Source organism: Mustela erminea, chromosome 9 (assembly GCF_009829155.1).
Source record: "Mustela erminea isolate mMusErm1 chromosome 9, mMusErm1.Pri, whole genome shotgun sequence".
NCBI lineage: Eukaryota > Metazoa > Chordata > Mammalia > Carnivora > Mustelidae > Mustela > Mustela erminea.
In genome coordinates, this window is record NC_045622.1 from 66,126,810 (window position 1) to 66,154,410 (window position 27,601).

The 27,601-nt window shown below is 49.9% G+C and overlaps 1 protein-coding gene across 2 annotated transcripts in view; it reads right to left on the reverse strand.

Moving 5' to 3' along the window:
* Window positions 1–27,601, reverse strand: part of GALNT18 (polypeptide N-acetylgalactosaminyltransferase 18) — a 352,322-nt gene that overhangs the window by 153,906 nt on the left and 170,815 nt on the right. For both annotated transcript variants that reach the window (XM_032358168.1, XM_032358167.1), the window contains exons 2-3: window positions 27,021–27,213; window positions 10,632–10,798 (exon numbers count right to left, since the gene is read on the reverse strand). In XM_032358168.1, the coding sequence (XP_032214059.1) occupies window positions 10,632–10,798; window positions 27,021–27,213 (360 nt within the window). The remainder of the gene's footprint in view (window positions 1–10,631; window positions 10,799–27,020; window positions 27,214–27,601) is intronic.

Below are 27,601 nucleotides of genomic sequence, written 5' to 3' on the forward strand. Positions count from 1 at the left end.
GGTGGCTCCAGGTAGTGGTGGTTGGGGCCCAACCACAGTCTGGGGGCCTTGCCCACCACTGCTCATACAAGCCCAGTGTGATGGGCTGAATCTGTGTGCGTCCTCCACCCCCAGACCCATATGGTCACGTTCTAATCCCCAACATCATAGTATTTGGAGGTGGGGCCTTTGTGAGGTGATTGGGGTCAGAGGAGGCCATGAGGGTAGGGCCCCATGATGGCTTTAGTGCCCCTTATAAGAAGAGCACAAGACACCAGAGCTTGCATTCTCTCTGCACACACATGCAATGGGGAAGGGCCACGTGAGGCCAAGCAAGGAGGCAGCCATCTCTAAGCCAGGAAGGAGGTTCTCGTCAGACCCTGAATCTAACAGCATCTTGATCTTGAACTTCCCAGCTTCCAGAACATGGGAACTAAATGCTGTTCCAGCCACCCAGTCTATGGTATTTTGTTACAACAGCCCAAACGGAGTAAGACACCAAATCCATTCATGCTTGCACACATCGCTTAGCACGCTCACAGCACATCAATGCACACTCGCCAGTTCACAGCCACTCACTCCCACGTACTCAGCATGTACACATGTGCACACGCACGCACACACACAAACACACCCCAACTTCGTCCTATTGGAAAGGAAATAGGAAGCTGTCCCTCTCACCTGAGCACGGCTGCCAACCCTTTGTTTTCCTCTCAATGCCGACACAAGCCTAGCAGCATCCATGCAACACACCTCTCCTTCTTACTGAGTCCTGGGCAAAGCTCCAGCTGAGGTGACAACCATACCCTTCTCTCAGATTCCTTCTTTGCCTCCTTCTCTGCTGGCCTGTTGCCCAATACCATTCCTGCTCCAAAGAATGAGTACAAAACCCCAGTAAGTCTTTTAAAGTCAGAAACCCAGGTGTGCTGGAGGCAGGCTTGTTTGGTGGTCAAGGGTGTTAGCTCTGAAGGCAGATGGCCTGGGTTCCAATCGCATGTCTGTGTGACTTTGGACATTTGGACATTTCTTTAACCCCTCTGTGCCTGTTTCCTTGTTATATAAAACAACATTGATAATGATTCTTACCATTATCACAGAGCACTGATTCATTTATAGAAAATGCTTAGAAGAGGCTTGAGCATATGGGAAGTATTCACTCTGCTGGGGCAGCCTGATTAGGACTCTGTCTATCCCGAGCACTGGGAGCCACCCTGGTCAGAGGCCCAGGCCTGCAGATGTGGGGGTCAAACACAGCACTGGGCAGAGGCAGCCCACTGACTGGTGTTCTCACTAGGGGCCTGACACATAGCTGGAGGAAGCCCTCATGGCCACACTTGCCAGCTGTCCTGCCCTGAAGTAGATCCGGGACCTGTACCTAAGGGAGTCTGGGGGAGGTTAACCTGTGAATTTGATCCCTCCTCTCCAAGAAGTAATGGGGTAGGCTGGCTGTCAGGGGGAAAACTAGATAGGAAGGATCCTATGTCCAGAGCTGAGCACTTTCTGGTGCTCCTGATACCAGCTCCCATGCTGTTTCCTCCTCACTTGAGAGTCTTACCCTCCATGATGGCCTTTCTCTCCAAGAGTGGGTCCTTAGGGGCGCCTGGGTGGCTCAGTGGGTTAAGCCGCTGCCCTCGGCTCAGGTCATGATCCCATAGTCCTGGGATGGAGTCTCACATCGGGCTCTCTGCTCAGCAGGGAGCCTGCTTCCTCCCCCCACCCCCGGCTGCCTCTCTGCCTGCTTGTGATCTCTCTGTCAAATAAATAAATAAAATCTTTAAAAAAAAAAAAAAAGAGTGGGTCCTTAGGAGGAGGACTTCTTAAGCGGAGAAAGACAACTATCATATGGTCTCCCTGATATTAGGAAGTGGTGATGCAACATGGGGGCTTAAGTGGGTAGGAGAAGAATAAATGAAACAAGATGGGATTGGGAGGGAGACAAACCATAAGTGACTCTTAATCTCACAAAACAAACTGAGGGTTGCTGGGGGGAGGGGGGTTGGGAGAAGAGGGGGGTGGGGTTATGGACATTGGGGAGGGTATGTGCTTTGGTGAGAGCTGTGAATTGTGTAAACCTGGCGATTCACAGACCTGTACCCCTGGGGATAAAAATATATGTTTATAAAAAATAAAAAATTATTTAAAAAAAAAAAGGAGGAGGACTTCTGATTAGGAGGCTGTCCAGAGTTCCAGAGTTTATTTCTCAATTAAACTATCTTACTCCTCTTAAAAAAAAAAAAAAAAAAAAAAAAAGCCCCTAGACTCCCAGCAGTGTGTTGAGCAGATAGATGTGGGTTCCACGGCCAGGGGACCTGGGTTTGAATCCTTATCCTACCATGTCCCAGCTATGACCTTGGGCCCTGGTCATTTTTTTTTTTTCAGCTCAGTAACACTTAGCATCTTCATCTATTAAACAGAGATGGTAACCCCATCTATTTCCTTAAGGGATTGTAAGGGTCCTTTTGTGACCAGTTTTATTGAGGGACTACTATATGCTGAACACCGGGCTAGGTGGTGGGACACTGAGATGCCCAGCACCATGGCTCTCTCACACGGGTCACCTTGAATAATCTGGGCTAAATTGTTCGCTATAATTTAGCGAGTAGATAACCAGTAAAAATGGTGTGTGAGGGAGAAAGCCAGAGCGTGTGGGAGTGTTTCAGGTGAACTTCCTGATCTGGCTGGCAGGTGGAGTACAGAGTGACAGAAGGGCTTTCTGGAAGCAATACCACCAGAATGGAACCTGAGGCTTGAATCTGGCAAGGGGGGTGGGGAGGATAGTCATTCATTGCTAAGCAGAGCAAATGGCCTGGAGTCACCATCACCAAAACTAGGGTACCTGGCATGGGCTGCCATGTCCCTACAAAGGGCAGATAGCGGAAAGAATGAACACGAGGTGGCCCAGGGACAGGAGAGAGCCCTGGTTGGGGTCAGAGGACCTGAGATCCTATCTAAGCTCTGCCACTCACATGCTGTGGGGCCCCGGCAAGTCTCTGTCTTACCTAGATCTTCAGTTTCCTCCTGAGAGCCGGATGGGGTTTGATTGTCTGTCTGCTTCTCACTCTGGTGGGGGAGGGGTAACCCCATTTGCTCTGTCTCTAGAGGCTGCCTGGCTCTATTCCCCATTCTGCCAACATTTGTCAAAGGTTTCAAGCAAACGTGACCAGTGGGAAGGCTGGATCCATAAGCAAAGGTATCATCACCAAGAAGAGAGACCACCCAACTTCGAGTGTATGAGGTGCTGGGAACTGGCCATTCTCTTGTCGGAAGGCAGCAGAAGAGGACAAGCATCAGGCTGGGGTTAACCACGGGGCAAGTCACTGCCATCCAAGAGCAGACTGAAATCTCCAGGGAATGAGATTCATAAAAGAATATTTGATATTGCCATTGCTTTGATATACTTTTAGTCACAAAATTCAGATTCATTTTAAAAATTCAAGTAGCATGAAGAGAAGGGTATATGATTTTTAAGTTTATCAAAAGAACACATGAATTAACACAAGGAAGCACAGAAGCCAATGGGGTGCCCTGGGTGGCACAGTCAGTCTGAGTGCCCAACTCTTGGTTTCCCTTCAGGTACCGATCTCAGGGCCATGGGATCTCGCCCCTGGTCCGGCTCTGTGCTCAGCGGGGAGTCTGCTTAAGATTCTCTCTCCCTCCGCCCCTCCCACTCACGCTTTCTCTTTCTCTCTAAAATAAATAAATCTTAAACAAAATACAGAAATTGGATATAGCAAAGGAAATTTTTCTGGAAGTGGAGGTGGCTGGACTGTGGGATGTGGTGATTCTGGCACAGTTGGCGACAGAACCTGGAAGAGCTCATGTTCAGTGAACACTTGCTCAGTGCCAGGTCCTGGGAGCCCTGTGTCACCTGAATGTGCTCACCATGGGGGCTGAAGGCCGTTAGAAAACCTGTTGAGAGAGTGAATGAATGAATGAATGAATGAACAAGTGATTGCCAAGAATCGAAGGCAGGGATGATTCTGTCGGTAGCAAACGTAGGTGCTTCCCTCACTCTGGAGGTCCATAAAGTAAAAATCATTCAGTCCCAGCTAAAGACACTGGCCCACTGGGATTCACCGAGAGTATGGTAATTAAAACCAGGAGGCTCAGAGCTGTGTTCCCACAATTTCTGCAGATAACGAGGAGGAGGATCCAGGGAGGAGAAATACTGCCTCAGAGTCCCAGGGCAGGCAGGGCTGGTCACCACTGTCAGGAATGCCTATAGAGGTCAGGTAACATCGAAGGGAGGAGGCTTGGGGTCAGCCATCTGCCTCTGTGCACAGGACCTGAGTTCAGGCCACATGGGGGTAACAGCACAAGAACCTCCCCCTCCATGTCTGCACTCTGCCCGCCACTCACATCACCTCCCTGGGTTGCAGCAGGGAGGTCCCGAGGGCCCCACCCAGGGAAGACATGCTCCACCCAGTAATGACTCCTCCTGACGCTTGCTCTGGGGGAGCTTAAGTGCCTACTGCCCCAAGCTCCTCAGTTTCAGTACAGATGGAGGACAGTAGTTAGGGCAGGGATTCCCAGAGATGTCCCACTGCATGAGAATGCTCTGGAAAGCTTATTAAAATGCACATTCCAACCCTTGCTGCAGACCTACAGAATCAAATTTCATTCATTCGTTGAATCAGCATTACACATCTACAAAGACCAGGCACTATTCTAAGTACTGGAGATACAGCAATGAACAAAACAGAAGTCCCTGCCTTCATGGAACTTACATACTGGTGGAGAGAAAACGTACAGTCACCAAGTGACGACAGTAGATCAGATAGTAATAGGTGCTGTGGGAGAAACGAAACAAGGAAGGGATGAGGAGTGACCGGCGTCAGGACTGCCATTTCGAACAGGGTGCCATTTTAAATATTTGAGCAAAGACCTCAAGAGGTAAAAAAGCAAGTTGTGCAGACAGCACGGGTAGGAGCATTCCAAGCGAAGAAGCAGCAAGTGCAAATGTCCTGAGGCAAGAATGTGCCTGAATGAATCTCTGTATTTCTTGATCAAGCTCAAACACTACAGTTTGAGACCACTTCAGCAGAATAACAGCATCCTACCCAGAAGCCAGCCCCTGAAAAATGGAGCTTGTTGAGGAAATTGCTAAAAAGGCAGAGAACAAGGACTTAGACTCCCTTGGCTTCTGAGGGAGAAAGCTAAAGATCTCGAGGGGCTGCTTGGATGAAGAAAGTGGTCATTGCGGGCTCTTTCCTGCATGTGTGGCTACACCGGCCCGGTGCAAAAATGCCTGCAGAGGAGGAGTTTGGGAGTTTGGGAGAGACAAGGCATGAGCACACAGAGAGTGTGACATCGCCTGGGAAGACATTCTGAAAGCTTCGCTTTGAGTTTTAAACACAGACGTCCCTTCTGTCACGCCTTATCTCCTTCAAACCTCCAAACAATCCCTGAGGTAGGAATTCCACATCCCAGTTTCAGAGATAAGGGAAATAGGGGTCACAGAGGTTAAGAGCACACAGCCAGGCAGAAGGTAGAAAGAGCTGGAACTGAAAAGCTGGCCAAAGGCTAAATTCTGTGCTTCTGCGCTCTTCCCACCAGAGCACATTGTCTTGGGAAGGAGAAAAAAGCAAGTCTTTAAGCAGTGACCACACATCAGCTATAATTATTATTAGTCGTTGTTGTTGTTACTGTCATTGAAACTCAGTCTCAGGGCACCCTTCGCACCTTACAGCTTGCTCAACCCCCTCACTGCCATTATCTCATGTGTCCTCAGTGGCCCTGGGGCGGGTGGGGCAGGCAGGGCCTGATGTCCCCACATGGCAGAGAAAACCAGAGCAAAGACCCACAGCCGGGAAGTGGCAGATCTGAGACCAGAAACAGAGTCCTAGCGTGTTTCATTTCCAGTTCAGACTCATCGGCAGAACTCCCTGATGCCAGGGGCTAGATCTTCATGCCCTTGGCCCAGACTGGGCCCTCTATCATTGTGTGTGGAACTGAACTGTCTTGGCCTGATCCGAAGTAAACATGAGTCCTGTGCCGAGTGAGGGGACGCCCCAGAGAAGCCAGCCCCAGATGGAACCTGCTCTGGGCAGGGTCATAGAGCCACCTTCCCCCAGGCTGGTGGCGTCAGAAGGGCCTTTCTGCCCTTCGCAAAGGCATGATGGCTCACCTACTCCGAGAGCCACGGTCTCAAGGGTCTCTTCCTCTCTTCTTGAGAGCTCAGCTCAGGATGGTGTCCGGGGTGGAGTGGGGGAGGGGACCCGTTACAGGTTACATGCCTCCAACCCTGTCCACACGGGGTTATTCCAGCCAGCATCAGTCCCCTTCCCACCATGCCCCCTGCCCATCCGAGGTTCTGCAAGCTACAGGATCCCAGGACTGAGTGCTATTGCTCTGCTATCCTCCCAGCACCCCTCCCAGGACCCCCTACTGCCTCCAGCGATATCCCTCTTTACCCATCTGCTCCCCCCGAGTGGGACAAAGACAGGCCTTTTCTTCCCAGAGGCAGCCCTCATTTCTGTGCCCTGGATGCCATCCTCCCCTCCCTCCTTGGAGACCTTGTTCCATGCCTTGGCCTCAAAGGATGCAGGCATCCCCTCTCCAGACAAACGAAATCACCAGAGCTAAGGGATGGCCACCCAGATTTCTTAAAAGCTCTCCAAATGATTCTGATATGCCACAGGGTCTTGAGAACAGCCTGCCTTTTGAAAAAGAGAAACAGAATAGAACAGAATACAATACAACACAATACAACTGAATAACACAGACCAGACTAGAATAGAAAATATCACGGCGCTCTGCACATTAGAAGGCTAACTATTGTTGCTTAACGTTTTGTTTCAATAGCGTGTGCTATTGTACGAGTGTGAGTAGGAGTGTCATCCTGGGTCATGTTGTAAATGTCTTTGTTGGTGTGGATTATGGTTAAAATGTGTGTGTGTGAAAGAGAGAGAGAGAGAGAAGCATTGCTCCAATTCCTGCCTTAGCTCCTGATTCTCTTTTACAGTCAAAAAAATCTACCTCCATATACACTATGGAGGTAGATTTTTTTGACTGTAAAAGAGAATAACAAATAGCATGGAGGACATGGGGAGATGGAGAGGAGAAGGGAGTTGGGGGAAATTGGAAGGGGAGGTGAACCATGGACTATGGACTCTGAAAAACAACCTGAGGGCTTTGAAGGGGCGGGGGGTGGGAGGTCGGGGTACGAGGTGGTGGGTATTAGAGAGGGCACGGATTGCATGGAGCACTGGGTGTGGTGCAAAAATAATGAATACTGTTATGCTGAAAATAAAAAATAAATAAATAAAAAAATCTACCTCCTTGGCTGTTCTTCATCTGTATCTGGCTTCCACATTCCCCATCCCCAGCCCCCAAAGCTTCCTGCTGAGGTTTCCGAGGTCTGCACCTTCCGAATCCGGGGGCTTCTTCCCAGACTCGTGTCCTTCCACCTGTCTGTGGGTTCGTTCAAATAAATGACTTTCACTCTGGGAATTCTCTCTGCACGGAGCCTGTCATCCTCCAGCCTCTCACCAGCTAACCCTCCTCCTCCTTCCTCCTTAGAGTCTCATGCTCGGTATTCTCTACGGCTTTTTTCCCTCTGCTCTCTTTTCTTCTTCTTTTTTTTTTTTATTAATTTTTTCATTTTTTTATAAACATATAATGTATTTTTATCCCCAGGAGTACAGGTCTGTGAATCACCAGGTTTACATATTTCACAGCACTCGCCATAGCACATACCCTCCCCAATGTCCATATCCCCACCCCCCTCTCTCAACCCCCCTCCCCCCAGCAACCCTCAGCCTATTTTTTGAGATTGAGTCTTTTATGGTTTGTCTCCCTCCCGATCCCATCTTCTTTGATTTTTTCTTTTCCTACCCCCCAGACCCCCACGTTGCATCTCCACTTCCTCATATCAGGGAGATCATGTGATAGTTGTCTTTCTCCGATTGACTTATTTCACTAAGCATGATACACTCTAGTTCCATCCACGTCGTTGTAAATGTCTGCCCTCTTTTCTTTGTTACCCTCTCCTCCCAGTCAAGGCTTCAGTTGTTCTGTGTGTAATTTCCTCCAAATTTCCATTCCCGCATTTCCCTCTCTTGAGCCCTGGCTGTGCTGCTGACTAGCCACATGTCAGCCTCCTGGGAATGGACACAAGTCCTGGGGCGGGGTAAACACTGACGGGGCTCAATACAGTCATGCACTTGACCGTGTCAAGCCACGAGGCAAGCATCCCCATTTTACAAAATGTCATTCCCCATTTTACAAAGGAAGAAGATAAGACTCTGAGACACTGGGGAATGTTTTCATGGTCACCCCTCCAACACTGGGAAGGAGCCCAGAGCCCATGACTTGAGACTTCAGCCCAGAGTTCTTTCCCTTCGCGCCACGTAATAGAATTCCACAGGTGCAAAAGCAGAGCTACGTCTTGTTCATTAAACCAGAGGTGCTCGACCAGAGCTATGCAACAGAATTAAGAATGCTTTAAGAAACAGAGATGTCCAGATTCCACCTTAAACTTTGTATCAGGATCTTCTGGGGAGAGAGGTTGGCTTGCTTAGCTTTCTGTTTTGAGGTAATTACAGATTCACAGAAAAGTGCACAGAAATGTACAAAGAGGTTCCGTGCCCTCTCCCCCCCAGCCTCCTGCAACACTGGCATCTTACGTAACTACAGCGCAATATCAAAATGAGCACATGGATGTTGCCGCCGTCTGCAGAGCTTTCAGATCTCTCCAGGAAGACATGGACCCATTTGGGGTTGAGTATGTAATTCTGTGCAATTCTTGTCTCATACAGCATTGAGTAGCTACCAGTACAGTGCAGGTATTTAACAGTACCATCAGCATCATATACGTTAGAGTAAAGCCTCTGACAGCTCCCACCCCTGGGGAAGACCATCCCGCGGCTCCCGACCCACTACTCCTTCTGCCTCTCTCCCCTGGGAACGCACCATCTCTTCAGAGCCACCCTGGCTTAAAACCAAGCCATAATTCACCAGCCCTCCTTAGGCCTCCCTGCCCCCCATCCCCATAGTCACCCCACAGCAGAAAAGGGCCTAACAAGGCCTCTTGCTTGGGAGATGTCCTCACCCTTGGGGAGATGGCTCATTCATCCTTTGCCTTCTCATTGTGTAAAAGGGGCGGGGCCAGCAGGCCTGGGTGGGGCAAGCTGGGGTGCATGGGTGGGCTAGTCGAGCTGTTCTGGTGTTATCCACTGGGGGATGGGAGCTCTCCTGGGCATCCATTCCATGGACACAAGCAAGGGAACAAGGAGCTGTGAGAAGTGGGAGCTGAGCCCCTTCCCGTATCCCTCATAATAGACAATCATCTTTAAAACTATACTGCCAGGGGGCGCCTGGGTGTCTCAGTCATTAAGCATCTGCCTTCAGCTCAGGGCATGATCCCAGGGCCTGGGATGGAGCCCCACATTGGGCTCCCTGCTCCGCAGGAAGACTGCTTCTCTCTCTCCTACTCCCCCTACTAGTGTTCCCTCTCTTGTCTCCCTCTTTGTCAAATGAATAAATAAATAAAAATCTTAAAAAAAATAAAACGATGCTGCCTATTTGTTTCCATTCTCTGATGTCTTTTCCTCCCTTCATACCCATGGAACAATTAGAGTCAAGTGATTCATAAGCACTGCCCTTCAGAAAGCTCTGAAATTCACCTCATAGCAGTGTTCCTACACTTCTTACTACATGAGAAAATGAAAAAGAAACTTTGCTTATTGAGATTAAATATATTTCAATTATCTGATATGTTTCAGCTTTAATTGATAACAAAACACAAATTGTCCATCTGAACTTTCATTACAGCAACTGATTCACTGGAAAATTTACTACCTGACACCCAAGAAAGCACTAAAGAGAACACAGGCCCAGTGACTCTATGATCCTGTGACCCAGGGGTCTGGTTTCTAAAATCATGCATTATCCAAAGCACATCCATTTTAATCATCCTATCAAGAGTGCTAGTTTTAAAGCCATCTTGGTACCTGGTCTCTAAGTCTGGAGAATATTATGGGGGCAGTGTACGTAGGCATGACAGGCCCTGAAATTCACACCAAGGGAAAGAGGTAGCTGGTAGTGACTGGAGAAGGGGGACAGGATGGGGGGTCTCCAATCAGTGTTTGGGGTGCTACCTGGGGCTTTGCTAAGGCCAGACAGAGCAGGGAGCAGGGCATCCAGCAAAGAGGACAGGCTTTCAGCAGCAGCGCTGTTATTATCACCATGTTACATACCCACTACCAGCCCCACCGTTGAACCACTGTGACTTTCACCATCACCAACACCATCGACACCTGCCCTCCCCCTGCCCCAACCACTGCTAAGACAACACAAACTATCTTCCAGGCAGATGCCAAGGACCATCACAAACTGAATGGACGCTTCCCAGAAAAGAGTCCCTGGGAAGGTTCACCATGTACGTAGTCGGAGTGGAGGTCAGGGCTATTTGCCTTACGATGCAATAGAACACTAGAGGAGTCAGTGCCCAGCCAGTAAGGGAAAGCTTGGGGACCAAGCCCCTCCAGGATGCAAAGAGGGCATGCCTATGGAGGGAACCTTCCAGAGTAGTGACCTTCAAGGACGTCCCATCTCTGAAGTAACATCTCAGAGAAGGAGCAGGGGCGGAGAGCTGTAAGAAAATGAGAACCATGCTGGGAGGCTGAGCCCAAGGGAGGCCAGGCACTCACCATTACTGCTGTTGTCATCCACCAGGATGATCTCCTTGAGCAGGTGTGGGGGCGTGCGTTCGATGGCTGAGTGGATGGAGCGCAGCAGCACGGACAGTGCTTCGTTGACAAAGATGAACACGATGCTCACCTCTGGCAGGCTATCGGGGAAGGAGAGGTTGCGGCACCTAGAAAGAATAGCCAGGCTCTTAGATCTGTCGGGGACTTAGGTGGGGTCTCCCCAGGGGCTGGCCCACCCCAGGTCTTGCTCTAGCTTTGCCAGAGGGCTCAGGAGTCCAGATTCTTCCCTGGGCCTCTGATGTGATACCTAAGACAAGCCCTCAGTGTGCAACAGACAGGCTCACACCATTAAAACTGGTGGGAACCACCAGAGAGTCTGAATCTGTCACTGACGATCCCAGCTGAATAGTCATACATTTAGCACCAAGGGCAGTACCTGGAATCCATTAAGTGGTCACTGAGTATTTACTGGAAGAAAGACTCAGTATTTCTTAACCCGCTAGGATAGAAAATGCAAGCAAATGGAAGTCTTCATCTTTTCAAAATGGCAGTCAACGTCTAGGTGAAGGCAGACCTTTGGTGATCTGGCCTCAGGAGAGAAATACGTGTCCTTCCAGAGACTTTGACTTCCAGAGGCCACTCTGCCTCCCTCCAGAAGGGATATGTGCCTGGGACCTCTCCTACTTCTCCTTCATCACCAGAATCCAAACTCCAGAACCAGGCTGAAACTAGAGTCAGAGTCTCCACATGAATGAGGGATGGAAGGACAAGTCCAATCTCATTTCACAGATGAGGGCACTAAGGGTGAGAGAGACTGAGTCCCCATCATGAGTCAGCTTCCAAGACAGAAACCCAACTCTGGCCTCTGACATCTATACCAAGGCTCTTCCTTCCAGGAAAAATGGTTGCTGGAGAGATTGCCTCTAACTGTCCCATTTCCCCCCTAACTCTCCTAAAACCCTGAAGTCATTGGAAGTCTCTTACCCAAAGGACTTGAGCAAAACTTTAAAGTCTGCATGCCCTTCTCCACGGGAAGAGGAAGGCATGATGACTACAAGCATTGCCTTAGTGGGCAGGAAACCATGGCTGGTGCCCTGCTCTGGCTGAAAGGAACCATCCTTCCAGAAGGCATTGCCTCCCATCTTCAGGATAGTTGAATGAAAGCAAAGAGCAGAAATTATAGACCGTGGGCTCAGAGAGGAGGCTGTTCACTCCCACCACTGGCCACGGACGGCTCCAGGGGCTCAGAGCTGGTGACCATGTTGTGTGGCTCCGAAGTGGGAGGTGCAGCCAGGTCAGAACACATAATAATGAGCATAATAGCACCGAGTTTCTGCTTGTTGGCAATTAAAGTGCTGCAGGATAGGAATGGGCCTGTTCTTCCTTAATGAGGAAGGCTGCAGGGTAACCAGCGCCGAGCAATTTGGAGAAATCACCGTGGGGCCCCAGCCTGCTTAAGAGCAGGAGATTAATAAACTAAAATCACTGTCTCTATGGTTACCAGAAATTTACAGAAACTTCTCCCATTCTATTTCCAGCTCTCCTTCTCTTTCGCTAAAGAGGGGTGGGGGAAGGGGAGGACTTGAACCTTTTCCCAAATCTGCCTCGTTCTTATGATTTTAATAAAACCACCAGGTTAACAGATTGGTGTGGAAGGCATTCATTCTTGTATATAATGGAATAAATGTTTATTGAGCTTCTTCCATGGGGTACTACTGTAAGCAGGGTGTGGATGAAACACCTATCTTTACTGCACTTAGACTTTGACAGGGGAAAGAGCAAACTGGAAGCAAAAAAAAAAAAAAAAAATACAATCTCATACTGAGTACTGAGATAAAAGTAACACTGGGTAGGAGGACAGGATGATGCCTTGGCAGCTGTTCCAGAAGGAGTGGTCAGGGAAGGGCTCTGGGGGGAGGATTTAGTCAGAAACTTAAATAGCATGAAAAAACGAGCCGTGCAAAGGCCCTGTGGGGCTGAGGGAACAGCACTGTGATGAGAGAGGAAACAGCAGGGGAAAGTGGCTCACGTAAGTGCAGTGAAGGGGTGAAGGGGATGGGGAGGAGAAAGACTGGAAGGATTCTTTAAGCTCATCACACCGTTTCCAAAATTTTTTGTTGTTGTCCTGAGTGTGATTTTTATAAGAGCCATGAGAAAGTTTGTAGTTAGCAGTCAATTCCTCTGACTAGTGCTTACTTATGTCTATCAAGACCAGCAGCTGGCCTTTCCTTAGGCATGAAAACTGACAGAAGCATTCACATAAAACCTGCTCCCTAATTGCATTTTAAAAATAATACTATATATGGTCAAACTGCTTTTTATTTTATTTTGATAAAGTATAGTGAACAGCTCCCAATAAGGTCAGTACAGGGGTACATGTTTGCTGTCCTTCCCACTAACCACACCAACAGGGAAGATGGTGCCCCGGGTCTGGAAGCATTTCTTCACGGTTCTTTGGGTCCTCAGAGCCCCGCTAACTAGAGCTCCAGATTGTTGGTGGGTGTTTTCCAGAGCTGGGGGTTAACTGTCTTCCTCTACTCCCCTCTCTCCCTTCCTTCTTCTGAACATGACCACTCTTCCTCCCTATCTCAAGGAGACCAAGTTTAATCTCCCCCAGTATCGTCATGCCCACCCCAATGGTTTGAACCCGCAGGGTCTGGGAGGCGACTCCTGATGGTCTTTCCCTAAGCAGAATGGAAATCTTACATTTGTTTTATAAGCTAAACTCTGCTGATCACTATTTTTGCGTGAAAGACTCTTTCAAACACAAAGGTTTTTATATGCAACCGCTTTGGAACATAACAGAACACCTAGAGTTGTGTATGGCATTGGTATGTGTTTGTGTCTGTCTCCCTCTATTATAATGCAGTGCCCCGAGAGCAGGGGCTTTATTTTGCTACTGTGCTCTTGCCCTTAAACCAGAGTCTGGCACACAGTAGGTTGTTGGAATGAAAAGACGCTCACAGGGCTATTGATCTTATGGAAGGCCTAAATTTCATATGCATGTCACTGACCCCAGCATGTTCCTTTTTTTCTGCAAACCTCCTCCCTGTGTTGGAGAGTCAGGGCCTCTCTCCACTACCTCCTCCCCTGAATTTATGGTCCCAGTTCTTCATGTTCGTCTCGGGCGCCTCTCTGATTCTTGGTACTGTAATTAGGTGATCCCTCCGAGCCAAATGTCCTGACCTCCTTAACTCCTTCTTTCCTTCCTTCCTTCCCTCCCATTCTCTCCTGGCAGCTGCTCAGGGTCCTCCCAGCAATAACTGTGCCACCCTGGCCTCTCTCTCCCCACACGGTGAGGCCCCCTTCAGTTAAGGGAACCTACCCTCTATATGGGTGTGGCCGAGCAGAGGCGAAAGGGTGGGACAAGAGCTCCGCCTCAACTTGCCTGTGACCCTGGGGGGACCCCTGTGCCTCTCTCCAAGTCACGTCATAGAATAAGGGAGACAGAAGAAATGACCACTCAGTTGTCTTTTCTTTCGAAAATTATATAAAATTTGGGCTCTTCTGTCTCTCACAGGGTGAAAACAAGACCCTTCATTATAAGACAAGTTTTGCACACCGGTCCTCCCTCCCACGCAGCATCCGGTCACCACCAAGTGCCACTACACACGTCCCCTTACTGTCCTTAGGATGACACAAGGTCACCACATGTCCCGGTTTACCCATGACTTTCCTGGTTTCAGCACTGAAGGTCCCAAGTGAAGCAGGACAGTCGGTCCCCTTATAAGTAGACCACAACGTCCCCAGCCTTGTTGAGGGGAGGGACAGAGCTTGCTCCGGGCTGCACGCCCGTGTCCAGCACAGTGGCTGGCCAATAGCAGGGACTCGGTCAGTCCCTGCTGAATACATTGGTTCTACCGTCTGCTGAATACATCGGTACTACCTTCTCTAAGTTCCCAGCACACACACATCGACACATGGAAGCAGAACTTGCAGTGCAGGAGAAAGGAGGCAAAAAGAAGGGGGGGGACAGTCTGTCAGGCAAGATGTCCACATACGTACTGGTCACTCACCATCGTCACTGCTCAACACGGAACTCAGGGCAGGAGCCTGCTTGTCACAGGCAGCTCAAGGCTTTCAAAGGGAAAACACATTCAAGAAGCCCCTTGGAAAAGAATTGTTCCAGACCCCCCCCCCCCCGGGAACTTCTGCTCCAGAGGCCAGCCAATTGCTTTGCTCATCAACCCCCTACTGCAGCCCCCCTCCCCACCCCGAGAGCTTTGCCTCTGCATTCACACCCCTGAGATGTCCTCCCCCAGCACTTCTATCCTCCAGGGTCCAGGGTCTGGCCCCCACACCCTCTGCTCCCTGCTCCCCACCTGCTCTGGGGGTCTGCCTCTCTGCTCCCTGTTCCCTGCTCACCTCCCTAGGAAGGCCCGGAGGACGTGAGGGTCACACAGACCTAACTGGCCTTCCCCTACTGATGCTTCTGGGGAAAGCCTGACTGTACAGGACCAGTTCCTTACTCATTTTGCGAAGAGGCATATTCTCCTATAAAATTAAGCCATAAAAGTTCCCTTTTTACTTTTATTCTTGTTCAAAGTCGAGCCATTTTCCACTAGAGACAAAAACAAGGCATTTCTGAGAGGGGAGTACTACGGCTGTCTAATAAGCTGGAATTGATGGTCATGATAAACTCAGCTTTATCGATTTCTCACATAGAAGGTGATGCGGGATGGGAGCCACTATGCAGAGAGGCCTCTCGGCGGAGCTCCCCAAGATGGTTTTGATCTGCTTATAAAGCACATTTATATCAAGAGCTTCAGTGCCACCGTTGCCTGTGAGAGGCAGGGAAGCAGTGGCCAAGTAAGCGAGGCCAACCCCGGCTCCCGGAGGCCGGGTACCACCCTGGGCAGCGGCCAGAAGCCTCTGTGTGGCATCGGCGGATTCTCGCCTCCCTATGTCCGTGGCAAGTCTACAAGCTCCCAGTCTGTCAGGGTGATAACTCAGGAGGAGGCTGCTTGACCTGGGGTGGGAGGAGTGGGTAGACCTCTTCCAGGATGAAGATCAAAGTCGAATGTGAACTGAGGCTTCCTGCTAGTGCAGGGATCACCAGATCCAACTATGCCAGGGTGCTTGGAGCCAAGACAGCGCCTTCCTGGACCAAGCAGCAGCACAGCAGAAAGGTGACACTCTGAGATCCCCTGACTGTCCCCAGCCCCTCTTTCTTCCCCGGAGGCCCTCCCCTACAGTGGTGGTCAGCACATAAGGGTTCAGGGACACCATTAACTACCTAGAACATAAACCCTGGGACAGAGCCTGGTCCCAGGGTCAGCACTGCCCTCTTGGTCCTTCAAGATGTGAGTGTCCTCACCCTAGCCTTCCTCCTCCTACCTGTACCCACAGGACATGCTTGCTCCTCCTCTGACCTCACTTGGGTGCACTGCTGGCTTCTTCTAGAACTTTCCAGGTGAAATAGGCTCCCAGGCTTGCCTGCATTCGGTCTGCTGGACTTAATGAAACCCACGGATGAGGGCAATGAGGAGATTTTCATTGAGCATGAGGATAGTTAAGATTTTCACTCCCTCTGGCTGGCACCTCTATTCCCATGACGTCTACAGCTAAAGGACTGTGTGGTGCCTGGTACCCCTACTGTCCACAGACCCCGTACAGAATATTGAGAAATTATGATAGTAAGAATTTCCAGTTTCTGAGTGCTCACGATTTGCCATATACCATGCTAAGAGATGTAAGGATATTTTTACTTCTCCCCGCCTTTTATTCCTTCCTACCATCCTGTATGGCAAACACCATTATCCCCGTTATACAGATGAGGAAAACAGGGCTAAGACAGTAAGGTATTTGCCAGGGCGTAAACCTGGGCTCATTTGTCTCCAAAGCCTGTACTCAGAATCCCTGCTAAACTAGGTCTGTATCTTCCTTCCCACTCTCACCCAGAGATGCGTCTGGCAAAACAATGGTGTTGTGACAAGCCAGAGACCTGGTGAGGCTCGGGGGGGTGGGGGCAAAAGACATGTCACTCTGGACTGCTGACTCTGATGAAAGATGGAGAGGATGCCGTGTGCCCGATGTGTGCAAGGACGATAAAGTACTGTTGGGCACCCGAAGCCTGAAGCTCCTCCTGGTGCATTGTCCTCACTGGGATAAACAGTCCCTGTGACTCCTCGGGTAAAGGGGTCTGAGTCTTCTGTCCCATGGTCTCATCATTTGCCCACCACTGGGGGACCAGAGACTGATTCCTGAGCTCCCTGTAGCTACCAACAGCATGGCCATCGGCATACAGGGCAGCCTGGCCCACGAGCTGTGTGTGGCCAGATCTGGCAATCATGAAGGAGGACCAGCGACACGGCCCAGGCCTCTCTTGTGGGAAGGTTGAACGTGAGATGATACCCCAGAAGGTAGGAAAGGAGTCTGGGGCAGTAGCAATGATGGGGTTGGAACAGGACAGGTCAGGGAGCTGGAGATACAGATGGTCATCATTAGAGACAGCGCTCGAACACGTGAGTCAGGAGGATGCCCCCCTCGTCCATACCTGAACACGTGGCTTCCGGTTGTGTGATGACGTGACCCGGGTGAGCATCGGCCCACAAAGAACCCAACCGGTCTGTGGTTGCTGAATGAGCTCAGCTCCTTGCTCCGAGAGAACACACATGAGCCCCAGGAAGGAGAGGCCTGCTGTGATTCCTGGGCTGGAACGGAATCCCCCCTCACACTCCCACGGCCTCCTCTGGCTCACTTGCACGTCACTTTCATGCCGTCGCAACATGTTTTTATGTGATTATTGAACAAACACCAGCATCTCTGCTACCCTCTAAACTACACGAGGTCAAGACCACATCTGATTTACTCACCGGGTATCGCGAGTACCTTGTACCGCACTCAGCACAGAGTAGAAACTCAGAAGCCCTGGATGTCTGGCTGAATGAACAAATGAATCAGTACTTGAATGGTGAACAGGAGAACTAATTCAGGCCCATGAAAGGCCTGTGGGTGGGAATTTCAGCGTGACCCGGCAGAGCAGCCATCCCTGAGCTGATCAGTAACTCCCTGACAGAACCCTGGATGACTTCTTCACACAAAAACAGCTGCCGTAAAAATCATTACAAACTTGGTGCCTGAGAACAACACAAATGCATTATTTTACGAGGAAGGTACAAAGAGACTCGGTAACATGCAGGAGGTCAAGCAGTTTGTAAATGAGAGCCCGGGCCTCGCAACCCAAGTTTTAAACATGGCTCTGCAGTCTATAGCAGAAGCTTCATCGGTTTGCCATGTTATCCGGTTTCTCTTATCCTCCCACACGCCAGCACGGTACACGGAGCCAGGGTGCGGATATCCAGAGGCTTCGGGGACCTGGCAAGATGCCACATCTGGCTCAGCTGTGGAAGAGATGGCGGATATCTAAGAACTGGGAGCTTTAACTGTCTGCAAGGCGAGGGAAACAGGCCCGTCTGATCAGAAACCACAGATAGGTAAACTACTCAGTAGATGTGATCATCAAAGTGTCCGGCTTTCATCCAGAGGGAGAGCTTCTACAAACATCTTTCAGGTGATTATACCAATTTAGAGAAAGGATCTGCTATATCAAATGTCGATTGTAAGTAGGACAAGAGGGAAAAGAGTCATTTGAAATGTAAACACCCGAGAGGAAGCAGGGAAACCATTTGTTCCTAAAACATCTTACTAGAAATCCAGGGGAAATGGAATCCCTGGGGTGACATGGACAGCGGCCCGGGGAACAAGCCACGTCAGGGACTGAGTGTCTCTGTGTGGTGAGTTTGTGGGTGAGCAGATCAGGCCCGTGGTAAGGAGAAACTGCAGTGTGGGGAGGTGGGCCTCAGGTCAGAAAAAAGAGGATGGGGCATCTTTGCTCTCCATCAGACCTGGCTCTGGCCTCCTCCCCAGAACTCTGGGGCTGGAGCGAAATCCCTCTATTTGACCCACCTGGCCCACCTCTCCCCTAGTGCCAGTGCCGATGGCCTGTCCCTTGTGGCTTCTTGTCCGCACAGCTGTCCCCTGGGTACTTAAAGTCATGGTCATGTCCCCCCCCAAGCCCTCCCTGTTACAGATCCAAGACCCGGATGACACATATAACAAAAAGTTAAATAGCAGTTACTCTGTGTCAGGCAGTGTTCTAAATATTACCATCGCTACTTTGTACATAGGAAAATCAAGGCATAGAGAGGCTGGGGAATGAGCTGGAGCTGAACCAGCTTGCACCAGTACTCCATAATGTAAGCAGAAACTGCATCTGTTTGTCATGTTCCCCACTTTCTCTCTTGGCTCCTTCTCCTCTGTACATACTCCTTTCCCTCTATCCCTTGAAATCCAATTCTGCATTTGCCATCTGAGTGGCAAAATAGACAAAACTATCACCTCCCCCTGTAAAGACATTTTATTTCTATTAATACAGCTCTAGATTATATTATCTTTAAGAACAGCCCACATGATCCTCTTGGCCCATAACAAGCTTCACATTAAGAACTGTTTTCCCTCAAGGGCTTTAGGAAAGGGTGACCCAACCCCCAACTGTGCGTGGTTAACATTTTCAGTGCGATAGCAGAATCACTACGAAGGTTTTCCCCCCTTTGTTTGGAGGATACTGTCATGGAGGACACATCTACAGATCTCTGGGTCACCTCCATAGGGCCACGATCCCAAACCAGAAAAGGTCATCCGAGCTGGAGAGGGCAAGGGTGACAAGGCAGTGTCCTAAAGACACAAGACCCAGCTCAACATACTTGCTCTGCCACATACCACCTGTGGGAACTTGAGTAAAATTCTCAACTTGACAAATACTCAGTATTCCTTTATAGGAAACAGGAATAATAATAACGACCTCCAAGAGACGGGAGGATGAAGTGAAATTAGAAAATACACATTAAGCAGTCAGCCCAGCATGGGGCATACAGTAAGTGAGGCAGTGGCGGGTCTTAGTCAAAATCATTAGCCCCTGGGTAGCAACTCTCACATGGTCCAGCGATCAGGATCCCAGCTGCTCCCCCTAGAACCATCTCCTTTGTCCCCCGGGGCCAGTGCGTAATTTTGGGGGCCCAGGGCAAAGGGAAAAGATGGTGGTATTCACAGATTATTCTGAGTTTTAGCCCAGTGACAACAGAGCTTTAAAACCAAGCATAGGGCCTCTCCAGCCTCCCCAGGATCCTGTGCGACAGGCTGCACACTGCGTGAGTTTCCTAACACTAATACTGCTGCTGCAAGAAAGCACTACACACTGGTGGCTTAGAACCACACACATTTATTATCCTGCCGTTCTGGGGGGTCAGAAGTCTGACACGGGCCTCACGTGGCAAAAATCACAGTGTTGGCAGCACTGCGTTCCTTTCTGGAGGCTCACGGTGATCATCGGTTTTCTGGCGTTTTCCCAGTATCTAAAGCTTGCCCACATGCCTTGGTTTACGGCTCTTTCCTGTCTTCAAGGCCAACAATGGTTGGTGGAGGGCTGATCCCTCTGCCCTCCCGCTGGCCTGACTCTTCTGCCTCTCTCTTCCACTTGTAAGTGCCCTGTGATTACACGAGGCCCATCCCAATAATCCAGGATAATCTCTTTATTTTAAAAGCAGCTGACGAAGGACCTTAATTCCATCTGCAACCTTGATTCTCTTTTGCCATGTACTAGACCATAGTCATAGGTTCCAGGGATTAGAACATGTGTGCCCTTGGGAGACAGTTACTCTGTCTACTCTATATAGCCAGCCAGACCTGCCGGCCCACCAAGTCCAGAGATTTCTGCTATGTGTCTAGAGTCTGTACCCCAAGGATCCTACAGCCCTCCAATCCATTCAGGCAAACCTGTGGCCACACCCCAGTGGTGGCAGCAAATACCCAGTCACCTTGGATGGACTCTAACCTGCTCTTAGGGGGCCCGAGCCCCTGGCTCCAGGCTGCATTCTTTCTCTGCTATAATCCCATTCCAGATCTTTCTGCTTGGATATTCACACAGGACCTCTCTGGTTCAGGAATAGGGCTGGGGTGTGTGTGTGTGTGTGTATGCGTACATGCACACACCCATCCCAGTTGCTCCATCCTGGGGCTGCAGAAAATAGTCTAACCCCCACCCTTAGTCCTCCCCCCATGCCTTGGTCTCAAGCTTGAGCCCCCTAGTCCCTAGTCAAGCCAAAAGCCAGTCCACCCTACCCCCTGTGGGGGAGGGACAAGGACCTCTGGGGACACTGGAAAGGAAGAGGACATGATCACTGACAGACTCAGGAGATTGAGGGTCTCCCGGTGAGAGGCAGGAATAGAACCTGCCAAGGCTCTGCCCTGAACTACCTTGGAGGTAGGCCATAGAGTTGCCATGGCAACTTAAAGCCTTGAAGCTTACCACCCGGAGCTCCCTTTCTCCTACCCACACCCAAATGCCCACTAGCTCAGGCACTTGTCCCTTACACTTTCTGCAGCTCCTGTTCGGGAATACCACTGCCCAAAGGAAAAAATGAGGCATGCACCTGTTGTTGTGAAACCATGGGCTCCCATATGCCACCTGCTCGACCTGCTGCCGCTGGCTGGGGGCCTGCCTGTACCTTCCTGCCCTGAGCTGGTGAGTGGCTTCAAATGCCCATGATCCTCCTCCCCCACAATCACAACTCATCTTCTCAGTGGTCCCCCAAAGATGCTGCCTCCATCCTCTCTTTCCATCCTACCCGTAGAGACCGTCCTGATCGCTTTCTTCCTTATTATTAAAAAAAAAAAAAAAAAAAAAAAAAAGCTTCATCTGCATGCAGTAAAAATCCACAGATCTTAAGTGAATTTGATGAGCTTTGACGAATGTAATCCACACCCCAATAATACTTGCCTTTCCCCTCTTCTCTTTTCAGCCCTGGTGGGTTACTTGGGAGCCTACAGACAAGGAGGAAGAGGATGGGTCCTCTGTGTGCTCAAGCGCACTGGGAGAGCCACAGGAACATTCGGAATTTGCATCTGTGGGTGGGAGAGAAGGGCCTACTCCAGCCAGCCTGACATGCAGCTTCTCTCTCCCTCAGTCCTGAGGCCTGGGTGTCTTGGCAATATAGAAAGCAAGAAGGCAAATCTCTGCCCATATCTGGCAAAGACCTCTCCTGGGGTGACATCCAGGGGGATCACCAGAGGAAGACACCACTGTCCATTCTCCCCTGAGTCTTTTCACCTGGGTGATGCTTGTTAAAACCATGAAGGGAGAATGAATGGCATTTTGATTTCCCTCAAAGCCAGCTGTCCTGGAGCCTTGAGGAAATCTGTCCTTTCTCTGCACAGACTTAAGAATCCAGAAGAGGCTAATAAAACTGACACGTTTCTGGTTCCTCTGTCCTCCCTTCCCCAGGGAAGGGCCATCATAACTAGTAAAAGGAGGCTCCTTGCAGATGTCTCTCCAGATCCGTCCTCCCTGTTACGGAGGGCACAGAAGAACAGGGCTTCCACGAGCCATCCAAGTCCAGCCCTGACTTACTCCAAACCTACAAGAATGGATCTTCTGCAGGAAACCAGGAGATGGTCTGCAAGCTTTCGGACCCCCTGCCCTGCGTCTCCCACCACCTTCCATATGGATTCCTGCTATGGTATAAACCCCTCGAGGTTTCTCTGTCTGGTGCTTTACTGGGTGCCTGGCATACACTTGGAGCTCAATACATGTTTGTGGGATGAATAAATTAATAAATCCTAGCAAGCAGCTGGGTGGACTTTTCTGCTTCTGGTGACGTCTCCTGCTGTGTATAAGGCCCTGGGTGTAGAAAGGTCCCTTCAGCCAGATGACAAAAGTGGGTCAGATTGCCTCTTTCGGCACCAAGAAAGGAGACAAAACAAGGGGCCAGCCAGAGATGATGGAAGAGAGGGTGGAGCGGGATTTGGAACACCCATTTCCCAGTCCAGGAATGAAGCCAAGCATAACGTCAGGGTTAGCACTTGGAAGAGCAAACCCAAGAATACAAAGAGCAAAGTGCAAAATCCAAGGACACCTCCGGGAGAAGAAGTCCTCAAGGACACTGAGAATGAAGCAGGATCCACTTGACCGGACTCTTCTGGAGACTGTCCTCAGCACAGTGCTTCTTCTCCAGATGCTAGCCACCCCCACCCATCCTGCCTCATATCCTAATGCTACCTGCAGCAAAGACATCATCCTCAGCCTTGATAATGGGCTTTATGTTCGCCACAACAGTTTTTCCAGCACTCAGAGACTTTCCCAACTCAGACGCACCAATCGGCCCGTGCTACATACTGATAAAGCAGTCCCCATCCCCATTAGAGTGCCACCAATGGACACTCCAAGGCAGTAAGCATGGTGGCAGTTACAAACACGAATTCTATTGCCAGACTACCTAGGCTCAAACCCCGGCCCTGCCACTAGCAGTGTTGCGCAGAGGTTATAGTCTCTCTATGCCTCAGTTTCTTCTTTGGTAAAATGGGAACAAATAATAATACTGTCAGATAATAAGAAATATATATATTGGTCCCTGTCCCTGGTTTCTGCTAATAGCTGGTCTTTGGTCTTTGATCCCAGTTCCTGACACAGAGATCCTAAAACCCTTGTCATTTCCTGAGTGACAGGAGTGTCTGACACAGAGCTCCGAAGTCCCTTGGAATTTCCTGGGTGATGGGAGTATCTTTGGATCTAATGAGGTGATTCTCAATGGGCCCTGAATGAAGGCCGGTCACCAGAAAGACCCAGCTATGATTCGAAGTCTGGAACTTTTGGCCTCACCTCCGACACAAATCTCTGGACAGAGGAAAGGGGCTGGAAAGTGAGTTAATAATTCATCATGCCTACATGATGAAGCCTCCATGCAGATCCTCAAAGCATCGGGCTTAGAGAGTTTCCAGATTGCTTCCAGGAAGATCCTACACCCCAGTACATGGGGACAGAAGCTCCTGTTCCGGGGACCCTCCCAGGCCTCATATATATCTCCTCATCAGACTGCTCATCTTTGTCCTGTATTATGTCCTTCGGAATCCACTGCTAAGTATAAGCATTTCCCTCAGTTCTGTGCCACTACTAGAAAATGACTGAACTCCAGGACAGGTGGTGGGGACCTCCCTTTAGAGCCGGACAGAAGCACAGGTGACAACTGAGACTAGTGACCGGCCTCTGGAGAGGGGACAGTGTCATGGGACTGAGCCCATAGCTGGTGGGACTGACGCTAACTGCTGGTAGGTAGTGCTAGAACCAAATTGAATTGTAGGGCCCCCAGCTAAGGTCACAGACGTGGCTGGTATGAAAAGCCCCAGAGAGCTGGGCTCAAAGGGACTGTAAGTAGGACAGTCAAGAACAGTGTGTGATTCCCAGACGAGTCCCTATTCCAGAAGGTTACTGCAAGGCGTCAAATAGTTAACAGAAATCAAGTGCCAAATGTGTCCCAGCAAACATGGCTCAGGCTACAGAAATGTTTGCCAGTGTAATTTGGAATGGGATGATAGTAAAGACTTTGAAAAAATGTTTCCAAAATGAGTGAAACAGGATAAGCTAGGAAGCAATGACCTTGTTACAACACAGGAATGTTTTTAGTGAAATTAACAGACAAAGAGAGGCCCTGTTTCAGCTAAGCACACCCTCGTTTTTGAGTGGTTCACCAACAGCTCTCTGATCTTGGGTGTGTGTCTGGCACGGGATCTGAAGTAGAACTGGATAGAGCTTTCCAAGTCCATGTGCAAAGAGAAACTGCATCCTTAACGCCCCTGCAGAGAACATGGGTGGAGGCTCACAGGGAGGGCTCAGCTCTGCCTTCTATCAGAGATGCCATTTTTCCTTCTATGAAAAGTCACCTTGCTCCACGGCGGTGCGGGGGGCAGGAAGCTCTATAAACTGCAGCTCTGTGTGGAGGGAAGTTCTCTCTGTTACGATTATTGCTCAGAATTCTGCCCACCGGGAGTCCTTTAGAGATCCTTTGTCCACAAACTCAGGAAGCCCAGTTTTGGACCCTCTACCCGCCGCCTGAAATGTGCTACCTCCAGAGAGTGCTTGCAAGGGAGGCCTGCCCTTCTGAGAAAAGCCACGTGGCCTCAGTCCCCTCCACCCTTCACCCTCCTGTTTCTCTCCCAGGGAAGTGAGGAGGAACAATGACAGGGCACATCTCTCAATGAAGAGTTAAGGGGCTCTGGCGTCAGTTGGCTCTGCGGACAGCTGCGGGCCACCCTCAAAGGCCAGGATTTGACATCTGGACACATGGGGTCAGGTCTCAGCTTAACTACATATCCAGCTGTGGGAGCTCAGACACAGCACTTGTTCCTCAGTTTCCCTAACTCTGAATGGGAAGAATGTGCCAGCCCCTTCCCCACCTCTGCTGCTGGTGGGTGTGGTCCAGGTGGGAAGGCCATTCTCAGAGCGTCAAGCCCTGTGTAAATACCAGTCATTGCTATAGTCATGTTGCGTCTGTAAGATCCACCATTTCCAGAGCTTCCTTCTTAGTTCCCCTTTAATTTGGAACAAACCTGCATAGAACGAGGCCTGAGCTTGACGTGAGAGCCGGTTGCAAAGTCTGCAGCTCCTGTGCCAGCCAAGATCAAGGCCAAGGCCCCTGAGAGAGTCCTGGGGTCCCAACTCCTCTGATGATCCTTTTTCTGGAGCCTGTAGGTTCTGCCCATATCAGACCTGGATCTCTGCAGCCCCAGGCATGGTCTCTGCAGCACTCCCAGGGGGCTGAGAGCCTGGGGCACTGAGATAAAGTCACCCTCGGGATACGCCCAGAAGCCAATTCCATCCCAACACCTGTGTACTGCCATCACGGTCCATGCTACCACTACCTCTCACCGGGATAGGCAGAAGCCTCCTATCTGGTCTCCCTGCCCTCCCAGGTCCTTTCATTCTCTTCTCAACACAGGAGCCACGGGGACCTTTGAAAATGCCAAGCACTTCCCTTTGTTTCCCATCTCATAGAGTATAAGCACACCCTGTGCAGCAGCCTATAAAGCCCTTTGCCTGCGATTCTCAACCTGGGCTGCTCCCTGGAATCACCTGAGAGCCCTAAATAATACAGATACAGAGGGCCAGCTCTAGAAACTCCTACCTAATTGGTCTAGGGCGTGGCCCTGGTATCATGATTATTCTAAAGTTCCCTAGGAGTTCAATGTGCAGCCAAGTTTGAGAACCATTGCCCTACTTGACCTGCTTCCTGTGGTCCCTCTGACTTCATCTCCAACTACCACCTTCTTGCTTGCTCCGTTCCAGCTGCATGGGCCTCCTTTTTCAAATGTGCCATGTACACTTCTACCTCAGGACCTTTTTACTTGCTGTTCCCTCCACCTAGAAAATTTCCCCCCAGGTGTCCATGTGGCTCGCTTTCTCATCTCTTCGGGATGTTTGCTCAAATGTCACCTTCTTAGTGAGGGCATTTCTGACCACCCCACTAAAAATTCAACCCCTCCTCCTATCCCAGGAAGTCCCTACTTCACTCTCCAACTTTCTATTTCTTCATAGCATCTGCTACCATGTAACAGGCTACATATTTTACTTCTCTGTTTTCTTTATTATGTGTCCCGGCCTATCTAGAATGTAAGCTCTGTGAGGGCAAGGATTCCCGTCTGTTTTGTTCACTGCTCTTTCCTTGCGCCTAGACTTTGCTGGCATATATAATTATCAGTAAATATCCTTTAAATGAATATATACTCTTCTAGCCCTTGTATGTCCTCAGCTGCTCTTTTGTCCCTAGAGCCCAGCCAAGTTCTCCTTGGGCCAGGAAAAACCATTCTCAATGACATAGTATACAGCATGAGCTCAATAAGTATCTATGGGACTGAACTGAACTTTTCTCCCTAAAACAACATAGCCTCCAAACCCAGCAGCAAGATCTTTCCTGAAAAAGATCTTTATATCTGTCTTCTAGATATAAGCTCACTGTAGTTTGCAGCTTTAAGAAAAATTTAAAAATAAGGAGAAAGAGGGGGAAAGAAGGTTTGGGGGGGAGCTCACAAAAGTTAATGAGATTTTCTCAGCTATGGTACGTGCCCACACTTTTAATAATTAGGAGTAATAAAAATTCTAACTGAACCTTAAAGGAACATCTTCTGTAACAAAGAGAAAAGTCAAGACAGACTTCTGTGTCGGGTGTAATGACTTGTTAGCCCTGGAAGATGGATATACTTTAAATACTAATTTATAGAAAAAAAATAATTGTTCATAAAAATGCAACTAATTGGGTTAAAAAGACTTATTAACAGGAACACCAGATGACTCTAGAGCCCGTAAGGAATAAATTACATTATTAATCCTCAACATCTCTCATGGAAAAAGCCTTCCCCCTGCTTAGCAGATGGAGAAACTGAGGCTCTGGGAGGAGGAGGAGAGTGACTTGCCCCATGAAGGCCGAGGGCACAGACCCTGGCTGACGCAGGAGAGGGACCCAGGAGTCTGAATGCCCTGTTCTGACCCTGTTCCTGGCACCATGGTGACCCCCATCTCCCCACAGGCAGGTTGACATGGGCCCAGCCACTGACTCTGCTCACCCACTGGGTCTGAGGTCAGGCAGGGGCCGGTCGAGGGGCAGGCGGTCACTGAGGTAGGCATTGTAGCCGTAGTACTGGAACTGCTTCAGGGCCACACGCCGGCCTTCAGGGCTGAGCTCCTGGCCCCAGTGTGCAAACAGAGAGGAGTCTGTGAAAGGCTCAGCTTCTGCCTCCTCAGGCTTGGCGGGAGCCTCTGGAGAAAGAAGGGACAAGGAGACAGTGGGTCAGAGTGTACCCCTGCAAATGCCATGACAACCCCTCCCCCTCCCTTACCATCACCTTGGGTAAAACAGTCTTATCCCCATATTTGGGGGCTTTGGGGAAGATAAACCGTAATCTTCATGCTTCCTCAAACTCATTTATCCATCCATCCATCCATCCATCCATCCATCCATCCCACAACCATTAGGCACATGGGATATAGAAGTACATCCTACAGGGTCTACCGAGATGTTGACGGATATGATGCCCATGCCCCATGGCTTCAAGTCAGAACGCCCTCCTTTCCCCACCAGAGATGCTAGCCCTAGCCCTCAAATGGGCCTCCATTTCTCTTTGCCAAGATCTCACCCCCACTCCCT